Here is a 12,220-nt window from a genome sequence, read left to right as displayed (position 1 = left end):
TTCATTTAAAAACTAAGTATACAGTACCTTCAGACTAATCATCTGAATTGCTACTACTTCCTCTTCCTAAAAGTCCCAATAGTCCAAACTCAAAAGATAGTATGTAGCTCCTAAGTTTGTCCCTATACTTTGTTATCATAAAAGCCTGAATAAAGTATAAAATATAAAATTCAAGCTACTATGCTATACTATGAGAGGCTGCAGAAATATTAAAAAAATAACCCTGGAGGATTATGTCTTGAAAAGAAATATTCACTAGAAATATAGATAAAGTCATTCTGCACAAAGCAGAGGTATATTATTCAACTCACCTGTGCTTTCTCCCGATATTTTATCAGCAGTGTTGTTTGTACCACTGAGGCGAACTATATTGGAAGAACTTTGATAATTGAGCTTAGGAAGGCAATCAGCACTTCCTTTTGCACTCTCGCTCTCTGACACTGTAAAGATTAAAATGAAATTGTTAAGATGAGATCTATATACATCATAGAAGGCATAAAAAGAAATAGCCTTTAGTTCTAAATATTTATCCTTTAAATAGGTAGTAAGAAATTATTGAACACCTCTATATTTGTCAATCACAAATAAGTAATTACACTAATCTGAGGCCACAGGTATATATCAAATTACTAAGTATGGTCATGCATGAGGTCCATAAATACCACTGTATATTTCTTCTTTGGTTGTGAAACACTGCTTTTGATGGGAAGAGGCAAGGAGGAAAATACAAGTCATAGACCATTAATAAAAGCATTAAAGAAACATATTGTTAAACCTCAGAGCCTGTGTTTGAAGAAATATAGATTTCTACTACAAGAAGAGGAGTTTCTGATTAGAGAGTAGTTGTACAACTGAGACTACACTTCACACATGAAGATTTATATGCTGGAATATTAGGGGGTGAAGAGGGCTTGTAATGACAGGAAAAGGGAGTTATAATGGGAAAGTGAAAAATAAAAAGTACTTTTATACTTAAAGCCACTTGTATTTAATACCTACAGGAACTAGAATCACTCCCTTTTTTATCTTTTTCTTCTTGAATGTCCTCAATAGACATATCTCCTCTTCTAATTTCATCTTTAGATAATGAATTATATCCAAGATCAGACTGGCCACCTGGGGAAAAAAAGAAAAGAACCCCTAAGCTGTTTATGATAAACTTCTTTAGTGAGAACTGGAATTAGAAGCAATACATTAATGCTTGGATTTACTTATAGAAATTTTTCTGGATAACTTTCAACTGAAAGCATTATTTTGTTAGATTCCAACCACAATCTCTATTAATGTAAGGAAGAGATAATCTCAAAATAATTTATTTTCGGCTCCACATTGCAGTCAAAAGTACATACATTCACACTATTCTCTGAGCTCCAAAAGACCAGACAAACCAGACATTCTTTATATAAGTCCATGAACTTTCTAGGTAAAAGTTTGAATTGCAACTAAGAAATGCAGAAAAAAAAATCTGCATTCATAATAGAACCTTCGCACATAGGAAGCTGAACATAAATTTACCCCAAAAATGGGTTTATTTAAATTTGAAAATAGGTAATTAACTTTTTCTGAAAATTCAGTTGAATAATTACTGAATTGCACATAAGTACAAATACATGGGAATATGAGAAAAGAATCGTGCTAAAGTTATTGTTAAAAAAAGCAAAAGTTGCATTGTAGAAGAAAACTTCTAATATGTTATCCATTGTTGTGTTAAAGAGGTTCTCTACTTTTGAGCAAATTATTTTCACTAGATTAGCATCAAAATACAAGATTTTGAATCCTAGTTCTCTATCTTAGCAGACATTATTTAAACTAAAACATATAACCTTTTTGTTTGGATCTCAAGTTCCAAGATTTATAATATACAAGCATATCATGAGTATATGAAAAACTATATCTGAAATGGTATATATACTGTACTTGCAAAGAAATATCTAAAAAATGGTATTAAGTAGCACTAAACATTTACTTTAATATATGTTACACTTTTGAGTTTGTAATTTTGGTAATCAATTTTTAAGTTCTATTCCCCAAAAAACTACAAATTACAAATGTGAAGATAATCTTGAAATTCATGCTTTTATTAGGTTCTGCATTGTTTTAAGACAGTCTTTTTAAAAAAGTCATAGTTAAAAACAAAAGAGACTTTTTTATTTTTAAGAGCTAATGCCTGAGAATGACTATTACAACTCTGGATTATATTCATACTGCATGATTAGGAACTAAAACCAGCCATGGAAAAACACAATTAGCTTATATTTATATTCTAAAAAGTAGTCATGAAAGGAGACAGACCAAAATGTTACTGTTTTTGGAGATAGACTTTATATTTTATTAATGCTTGGATTTCTACATTTAAAATTTCTGTCCATTAAGAGGTGTGTCTTATATTAAAAAATCATGTGCAAGGTTTTTGTTTTGTTTTGTTTTGTCTTAATTAAGTGAGAAGCGGAAAGGCAGAGACAGACTCCTGCAGGTGCACTGGCCAGGATCCACTTAGCAGGCCCCTACCAGGTGATGCTCTGCCTGGCTAGGCTGCAGCTCTATTGCTTGGCAACTGAGCTATTTTAGCACCTGAGGCTGAGGCCATGGAGCCATCTTCAGCGCCAGGGACCAACGTTGCTTGATCCATTTAAACCATGGCTGCAGGAGGGGAAGAGATGGGGGGGGGGAGGGTGGAGAAGCAGATGGTCACTTTTCCTGTGTGCCCTGACTGGGAATTGAACCCGGGATTTCCACTTGCTGGGCCAATTCTCTATTGTTGAACCAAGCGGTCAGGGCTCATGTGTAAGTTTTTAAATGTAGTAACAAAAAGGTCAGAATTAGTGAAGTAATTTATTTTTTAAAATGTTTCCATTTTAATATTACTTAGAGAAAGTTTATTTAACAAATTTTATATTGTAATGATACTAATGCACTCTTCAGTACTAGAATGATACAAATTTTATACATACTTAAATTTTTATTTGTAACTTTTTATTTTAATGGAGTTTAACACTCATAGGAAATTGCAAAAATAATATAGTACACAATAAGTTGATATTGATATGGTACTATTATTAACTCAGATAAGGGCTATAATTTTCTTTTTTAAAAAACTCTAATTACATTTTCATAATTACAAAAAGGAATTTATCCTGCAAAAATGATGATGAAGAGATCCGTGTGCCCTCCAGAGTTAATTGGATTATAATGGACTAAATGCTTGAATAAACTCTTAAACTTTTATTTCTATTCAAATAAAGACTGAATAAAAGTTCATGTAGTTATTAAATACAATATCAAATCAAGTACCTAACATATAAAATTAAAGTGACAGTTAAATACATCATTGGAAATTAAAATTCAAAAGACAGGCTAGCAAATTTAGTTTTTAAAATGCACTGTAATAAATGTATACATAAGCACACACAAACCTGTACTAGATCTATCATCAGTAGCATATACTCTGATTAAACCCGTATTAAAAGGTGCCTGCTCCACAGTGTGTGTCCCATGACCACTATCCATGCTGCCATGACTAACAGCATCCAGGTCACTGCCATCTGCTTAAGAACACAATTTGACAGCATTTTACTACTCAGGGAGATACCAAAAACACACATTAGTTTGTTGCTCAACTTTATATCTACCAATACTGAACACAGAAAGTGTCACATAATTAGCAAAATACAACTGTAACAAAGAACCCTATCATGAATCATTAAGGTATACTACAACAAGACAATGAAAGGTGGATAGTTTAAGTTAAAAGAAAAAAAGTAAAGTTTTGTCTTTTTTAAATGTGAAGAAGGCTCCCAATATCAGAATTTGCTTAATGACAACACAAACTAGAAAACATTCAAAGACTTGACTTGGGGTGGTGGTGAACACACAACATGGTGTACAGAGATGTGTTGCAGAATTGGGCACCTAAAACCTGTATAATTATGTTAACCAGTTAACCCAATAAATTCAATTAAAAATACAATAAAATTTCTAAAAAATGTAAAATATAACCAGTCAATTAATTTAAAAAAACATTAAACACATATATTCCTTAAAAATCTTTAATTACCTGAGAGAGTTGTTTGTGATAAATATGCATGCTTCTTTAAAGCTCTTTTGAACTGTGCTACTCCTAAAACAACGTTTCTTAATTTTGTCCAAAGAAAATAGGCATTATGACTTCTCGAAGGCCAGGTACTTTCTAAAACAGCCTATTTGTTCGACAAAATAAAATGATTAGTATAATAGTTTTTATAAATGAACACATTGGCTTAAGAGTCAAACTAAAGAATATCTAAGTAAATTTCATAACACAAAATAGCACAAAATTTTTTACTTGATATTTTAGATACTCTCAAATAAATGCCAACCCCTGCATCAACAATTCTGCCATTAAGTTAAGGTTATATAGTCACAAAAGCTACATGCTTTCTCCATTAAATAAAAGTAATTACCTTATTATAATAACCATAAGTAATGGCATTGGGGTCAATACCAGCTTTATGCATTTCAAAAAGCACTCGAACAGCAAGCACTGGCTGATCATACTGTCCACAGAGCTGCATAAGAATGCGGTAGCACACCTGAAACACAGTTACAGAGACAAAAGTTACAGAGACAAAACATCTGTGTGCATAAGTCTAGAAACAATGCACTTTAAAGATAATTGTTACCTCATCAGGTGGATCTATCTTCTTTGACTGCATTTTTTTAAGCACATCATATGCTGTCTTCAGAGCCCTGACTTTTGAATGGCATACTTTCACATAAGCTGGGAGACAAATAAACCACAGTCCATAACAGTGGCGCAGTAGGCACCTAGACCACATCTGTGGAATGGAAGAATACCGCTTGGCAATTTTATGGGCTGATTTAATTTCCTGGAAAAAATATGCAAGGATCTTATTAATAAATTTACACACATAAGCATCCTTATTTAACTGCATGTTGAACAAGTACAAGTCCCCTCTTTTTATAATGTTTCCTTAACAAAATATGTTTATAATTTATATTCAACCCTCTGATTGAATTTGTATTATATCATATATAAAATAAAGTTCTAGGACAAGAGAACTAGTTAATTTTTTGATGTCTGCTTACTCTAAATTATCTCTAGAAAGCTTCAGGGAGATTATTCTAGTCATAGTTATATATGAGGTAATATAATATATATATATTTTTTCTTTTTTTTATTAAGTGAGAAGCAGGGAGGCAGAGAGACAGACTCCTGCATGTGCCCTGACCAGGATCCACCCAGCAAGCCCACTAGGGGACAATGCTCTCTGCCAATCTGGGGCCACTGTTCTGTTGCTCAGCAGCCAGCTATTTTAGCGCCTGAGGTGAGGCCATGGAGCCATCCTTAGCACCTGGGGCCAACTTTGCTGGAACCAATCAAGCCATGCCGTGAGAGGGGAAGAGAGAGAGAGAGAGAGAGAGAGAGAGAGAGAGAGAAAGAGAGAGAGAAAAGGGAAGGAGAAGGGGTATAGAAGCAGATGGTTGTTTCTCCTGTGTGTCCTAACCTGGAACCGAAGCTGGGACTTCCACATGCCAGGTGGACATTCTACCACTGAGCCTACTGGCCAGGTCCAGGTAGTAAAGTATATTAAGGGAGGACAGTATCATATTTATTTTTGTTCTAATATTTGATTACATAAAGAATGCAAAATTCTCAAAGCACCTGTTTTGTTCTTCTGAACATGGGAGAAGGGCTACTAGGACTACTTGATTTTGAAGGCAATGTGCTCTTTCGTGTTTGTAGAAATCCTTCAGGCCTCTCAAATAAATTGTTCCTAAGAACTGGAAATCCATTATATCTGTTTTTGAAAAGAAAAAGAAATCCTCAAGCATACAGAGATTATCATACTAGTTATAAGCTAAAAAGTATATGACCAATAACCTCTTAACTTATAATTTATTTTTACTATGTTTCACTATCAGACTATGATAGATAATAAATAAATATGTTAAAGTTGCTTTTCTTACTATAATATTTAGAAATATAATAGCCAAACTCAAATATATATTTTGGAGGAAAAAATTTTGCTGAATTGACATCAAGCTACAAAGTATTTCAAGCAAACTTTGTTAGTATTTATGTAAATATATAGTAAACTTATCAGATAATATGACGGTAAAGGGTCCACCAAATCAGTACTTGCGAATAGCGCAGTTATTAATATCATTGCTTTGGATTAACTTATTACTGTAGAACCTTTCTCTTAAAAAGATGCAAATGAGGGGGGCGGAAGATGGTGATGTTCCAACTTCCACCTCCCAGAACCAAAGGGGATTACAACTTCATTTTAAGAACAATTATCTGAAAAACCAACTTTGGGTAAACCAAGAGGAATCTATAACCAAATATCACTGAAGAAGCCACACTGAGACTGGTAGGAAAAGCAGAAATGCAGAGAGGGCTGCCCAGCTTCTGGCAGCAAGCGGCAGCCCAGAGGGACTCACATGGTGGTGGGGTTTTGCCAGAGAGGGGAGGGCCGTAGACCCCAGGACTGAAGCCCCAGCCTGAAACCCTGGAGCCTAGAAGAGGCATAAGGACAGTATTTAACTGTGAAACAAGTCAGGATACTGTTCGTGAGAAAGAGACAGATTTCTCAGACCCAGGATTCGTTTTAAAGGGACTATGCAGAAAACCTCTTTCACAACCACTCACCCAGGGCTCCAGGGGATGGGGAGAGCTGAGAGGACCAGAGTAGGAGGAAGAGAGTGTAATCTAGGAGGCACAGGGAGAAACACTTCGAGGAAGAGCCACCCTAACCCCTGGGCTGAGTCACTCTCCAAATATAAAGTGAATATTTTTCCTGGAACCAGCAATACCAGCAAAGGGAAGCAGGTCACCAGCCAAACAGAAGCTCTCCTGCTACAGTCAGAGCAGAGTCACTTAGAAGCAGGGAGCTCATCAGGGATACAGTATTGAGTGTGGAGGTGTGAGCTACAATGCCACCCCCACACTGCTGAGTGCTCGCCGGAGGGCAGGTAGTGGCAGGATGCAGGAGTGCAGTCCCATTCACAGGGGTGGAAGCCAGGAGCTGGCTGCCGCTGCAGCCCAAGTGTGTGAATGCAGGCCTGCCTGTGGGGGTGGAGTGGAAGCCAGGGAACCTGCCTGGGCTTGCGACCCAGGCGCATGAAAGCAGTCTCGCCCATGGGGGCAGTGTGGAGGCTGGGGTCGGCCAAGGCTTGCAGCCTGGATGTGCGAACGCAGTCCTGCCTGCAGGGGTGGGGTGGAGGCTGCAGTGGCATGCCAGTGCTGACAACGAGGTGGCAGCAGCAGTGGTGGCAGGACTGCGGAGAGACTGCACCTCAGGAACACAAAAGCCACATCCATTGGATTCCTGTAGCTACACCCTTCTGAGGGCTGAAAAGAAAAATATAAAATAAAATAAAATAGGTTGGATAGAATCACACCTGAGGCTAAGGGGAAAGTCACATCCAATACCTTACCTAACCCCTGATTTATAGTACTGAGCCCAATAAATAGCCACTAATAAAAGGCGGCAGAAAGCGGATCTCAGGGGTACCTGAACATTTAACTGAACATCCTCCAGGTCAAAAGTAGATAAAAGCCAGCCTAAGTTGATATTAACAATGGCTCCTGGGCTCAGTAGAGGCAGCCACAGGATCTGGATGACCTGTTGCTCCAAAAAGATAGATAAGGGCCAGTCATAGGCAGCGACCCCCATTGGTCTGTGCCAGGCTCTGGCCAAGAAGGTCTAGGGAGGGCACATCCAGAGGCCAGATACGAGAGCATCAGTTCAGGACTTAACAACCCTTGTTAGAGTGACATCTTAAGGAAGGGCTCCTCACACCCGACCCAGTTAAGATATAAAAATGGAAAAGAGGCTCTACTAGTTAAGGAGACCACAAATCAAACAAGGGAAGACAGAAGAATGTAAGCCAGGCGTCCCCAAACTATGGCTTGCGGGCCGCATGTGGCCCCCTGAGGCCATTTATCCGCCCCCCCCGCCGCACTCCCGGAAGGGGCACCTCTTTCATTGGTGGTCAGTGAGAGGAGCACTGTATGTGGCGGCCCTCCAATGGTCTGAGGGACAGTGAACTGGCCCCCTGTGTAAAAAGTTTGGGGACCTCTGATGTAAGCCATATGAATCAACATAAAAAATTTCCAGAAAAAGATCTGAATGAAATGCAAGTAATCAAATTACCAGAAGCAGAGTTTAAAATGACTGTTAGGATGCTTAAGGATCACAAAACTACATTGGATGGACTTAATGACCTAAATAAAGAAATTGTAAGCATCAAAAAGGACACTGAAATCATAAAAAAGAACCAGACAGAAATGACAAACACAATATCAGAAATGAAGACTACACTAGAAAGAATGAAAAGCAGGCTGGATGAAGCAGAGGATTGAATCAGTGACTTAGAGGACAAGATAAGCAAAGCACAGAAGCAGAACAGCAAAAAGAAAAAAGGATCAAAAAAATCTGAGGAAACTCTAAGAGAGCTCTGTGACAACATGAAGAAAAACAATATCTGCATAATAGGGGTTCCTGAAGGAGAAGAGAAAGAACAAGGGATAGAGAACTTGATTGAAGAAATTATAGCTGAAAATTTCCCTAAATTGATACAGGAAAGAGTCATACAGGTTCAAGAAGCAGAGAGAACCCCATTAAAAAAGAACCCAAAGAGACCTACACCAAGATACATCATAATCAAAATGCCAAAGCTAAGAGATAAAGAAAGAATACTAAAAGTTGCAAGAGAAAAAGTGAATCACCTACAAAGGAGCCCCCATAAAGATGGCATTTGACTTTTCAACAGAAACGCCTGAGGCCAGAAGGGAATGGCAAGAAATATTCAAAGTAATGCAGAACAAGAACCTACAATCAAGACAAAAAAACCCCCCCAAAATTCAAGGAATTCATCCCAACCAAATCAATGCTGCAAGGAATGTTAAGGGGCCTGCTGTAGACAGAAAAAAGTGGGGGGGAAAATCTAGTAAAAGAGAAATGTAGATTTAAAGAAAAAAATGGCAATAAACAACTACATATCAATAACTTTAATTGTAAATGGATTAAATGCTCCAATCAAAAGACATAGGGTAGCTGAATGAATAAGAAAACAGGACCTGTACATATGCTGTCTACAGGAGACCCACCTCAAAACAAAAAATAAGCATAGACTGAAAGTAAAAGGATGAAAAAAAAATTTCATGCAAATGCAAATAAAAAAAAGCTGGAGTAGCAATACTTATATCTGACAAAATAGACTTTAAAACAAAGACTATCATAAAGGATAAAAAAAGGTCACTACATAATGATAAAGGGAGCAATCCAACAGGAAGATACAACCATTATAAATATCTATGCACCTAATATAGGAGCACCTAAATATATAAAGCAGACTTTGATGAACATAAAGGATGAGATCAACAGCAATACTATAATAGTAGGGGATTTCAATACCCCACTAACATCACTAGATAGAACTTCAAGAAAGAAAATTAATAAAAAAATAGCAGAATAAAGGGACACAAGAGAACTGGATTTAATAGATATCTTCAGAACCTTTCACCCTAAAGCAGCAGAATATACATTCTTTTAAAGTGCTCATGGTACATTCTCTAGGATAGACCACACGTTAGGACATAAAATGAGCCTTGACAAATTTAAGATTGAAATCATATCAAGCATCTTCTCTGACCACAATGTCATAAAACTAGAAATCAACTACAATAGAAAAACTGAAAAACACTCAAACATTTGGAAACTAAACAGCATGTTATTAAATAACAAATGGGTTAACAATGAGATCAAGGAAGAAACCAAAAATTTCCTTGAAACAAATGAAAATGAACATACAACAACTCAAAATTTATGGGACACAGCAAAAGCAGTCCTGAGAAGGAAGTTCATAGCATTACAGGCATCCCTTAAGAAGCTAGGAAAAGCTCAAATAAATAATTTAACCCTGCAACTAAAATAACTAGAAAAAGAACAGCAAGTAAAGCCCAGAGGAAATAGAAGGAAGGAAATAAAGATCAGAGCGAAAATAAATGACATAGAGGCTAAAGAAACAATACAGAGGATCAATGAAACCAAGAATTGGTTCTTTTAAAAAGTAAACAAGATAGATGAACCTTTAATCAGACTCACCAGAAAAAAAAGAGGACTCAAATAAAAAAATTAGAAATGAGAGTGAAGAAGTAACAACCGACACAGCAGAAATACAAAGAATTGTAAGAAAATACTATGAAGAACTATATGCCAAAAAATTAGACAACCTAGATCAGTGTTTCCCAACGTGGGGCCCACGCCCCACAGGGGGGCAATTCGATAGTTAAGGGGGGCAATTTGAAAATGGACTCAACACGACTTTAACTCTTTCGCCCCGGGCCATTTAGATGCAATGCTAGATATCTGTGCCAAATTTAACAAAAAATGCAATTCTTAAATAATTGTGGTAAATAATTATTAAGTATAATTTCGTTTGACGAGACCAAAATATCAACTGGGTGATTGGCGTCGTTATTCTCACCTAATTGGCCCATCGCAACTTCTGTAGTGTTTCACATCATTCAGTTGGTGTTAATTTGAAATAAGTGTCAGTCAAAACTGTTGTAAAAGCTCGTTGATTTAATAAATATACATATATATATATATAGTATAGATATAATTGGTAAGTATTTGATTTTATTTTTATCAATATTAAACTCTTTATTAAGTACTTCTTGCATCGGGGCTAGAAAGCACTAATATTTTATAAATATTATTGGGGCTATAATAGTGCATGCACGACAATTTTAATTTTAGAAGCATAACTTTCCAGAAAATTTTGTCAAGTGGAAAAAATATAGATACCTTTTGATTTGCAGTGGTAGTATAGTAAATGTGTTATATACATTTAAATAAATGTGAATTTTTAGTATACGTTTACTCTATGTCACATTGAATATATTTTAACACATATTTTAATATTAGTTTTTAATTGATCTTATTTTTATTTCTTATAGCCCATAGTAAAATGAGTGGTGCAAGCAAGAAAAAAACTCGTCAATATTCGGAGGAATATTTAAAATTTGGGTTCATACCCGCTGCTCACGATGAGCAGATTCCTTTTTGTCTTTTATGCCAGCAATGCTTGACCAACGAATCAATGAAACGAGGTCGTCTTGAGGCGCATTTGAAGGCGAAACATAGTGCTCATATTAATTCAGATTTGAGTTACTTTAAAACTTTAAAGAAAAATTTTGAAAAAAGAACAACATTAAAGTCTCTATTTACTGCTCATACTTCAACTAATAATCGTGTTCTTGAGGCTAATTATCAAATTTCTTTATTCATCGCTAAAACTGGAGAAAATCACAGTATAGGAGAGAATTTAATAAAACCGTCAATGTCAGCATTTCTTAAAACGGTTCTTGAAAAAGATGACAAAGATGTAAAAGCTATGCCACTCAGTGACAATACTGTTAGCAGAAGAATAGACAAAATGAGTGAGGATATTGAAAAACAACTTATTGAAAAGCTGAAAACAAGAAAATTCTCCTTGCAAATGGATGAATCAACTTTGAGAGACAGTGAGGCAGTATTGATAACTTACGTAAGATATATTGATAAAGGACATTTTGCTGAAGAAATGTTGTTCTGTAAAAGATTAGAAAGCACCACTACCTCCAAAGATATATATAATAAGCTAAAAAACTACTTAGATGTCAATGATATACCAATGAAAAATATAACATCTTGTGCTGCAGATGGTGCTCCTAATATGATGGGCAAGAAAAATGGCTGCTTAAAATTGATGAAAGATGCGAATCCAGAAATGATTCTTGTGCATTGTGTTATTCATAGGGAAAACTTGGTAGCTAAAAACATCTCGCCTGTTCTGAATGAAGTATTACATACAGTAATAAAGTGTGTTAATGCTATTAAAGCTAGTGCCAAATGTGAGCGTCTTTCAAGCTATTTTGTGAAGAACAAAATGAAGACCATGTGAGACTTTTACTTTATACTGAAGTAAGATGGCTATCTAAAGGAAACTGTTTGAAAAGATTTATGGAACTGTTTGATACTCTTAGTGATTTTTTAAGTGACAAACCTGAAATGAAGTATCTGTTAACAATAGATGGTAAAGCATTTGTGAGTTATGTAGCCGATATCTTTGAAAAACTAAATATATTAAATAAGCAACTTCAAGGAACAAATAAAACTCTTGTCGATGCAAAAGCAAAGATATTTGGTTTCATTACCAATATTGAGTT

The 12,220-nt window shown here is 35.9% G+C and overlaps 1 protein-coding gene across 3 annotated transcripts in view; it reads right to left on the bottom strand.

Moving 5' to 3' along the window:
• DENND4A (DENN domain containing 4A) overlaps positions 1-12,220 on the bottom strand; it is a 135,256-nt gene that overhangs the window by 31,349 nt on the left and 91,687 nt on the right. Inside the window, exons 16-22 of one of the 3 annotated variants that reach the window (XM_066273332.1) lie at positions 5,663-5,798; positions 4,659-4,865; positions 4,440-4,568; positions 4,055-4,196; positions 3,414-3,545; positions 1,000-1,116; positions 312-440 (exon numbers count right to left, since the gene is read on the bottom strand). In XM_066273332.1, coding sequence (XP_066129429.1) covers positions 312-440; positions 1,000-1,116; positions 3,414-3,545; positions 4,055-4,196; positions 4,440-4,568; positions 4,659-4,865; positions 5,663-5,798 — 992 coding nt within the window. The remainder of the gene's footprint in view (positions 1-311; positions 441-999; positions 1,117-3,413; positions 3,546-4,054; positions 4,197-4,439; positions 4,569-4,658; positions 4,866-5,662; positions 5,799-12,220) is intronic. The other 2 variants (XM_066273333.1, XM_066273334.1) reach the window with 2 other exon arrangements.

This window comes from Saccopteryx bilineata, chromosome 4 (assembly GCF_036850765.1).
Source record: "Saccopteryx bilineata isolate mSacBil1 chromosome 4, mSacBil1_pri_phased_curated, whole genome shotgun sequence".
Lineage (NCBI taxonomy): Eukaryota > Metazoa > Chordata > Mammalia > Chiroptera > Emballonuridae > Saccopteryx > Saccopteryx bilineata.
This window is presented reverse-complemented; position numbering and strand designations above follow the sequence as displayed.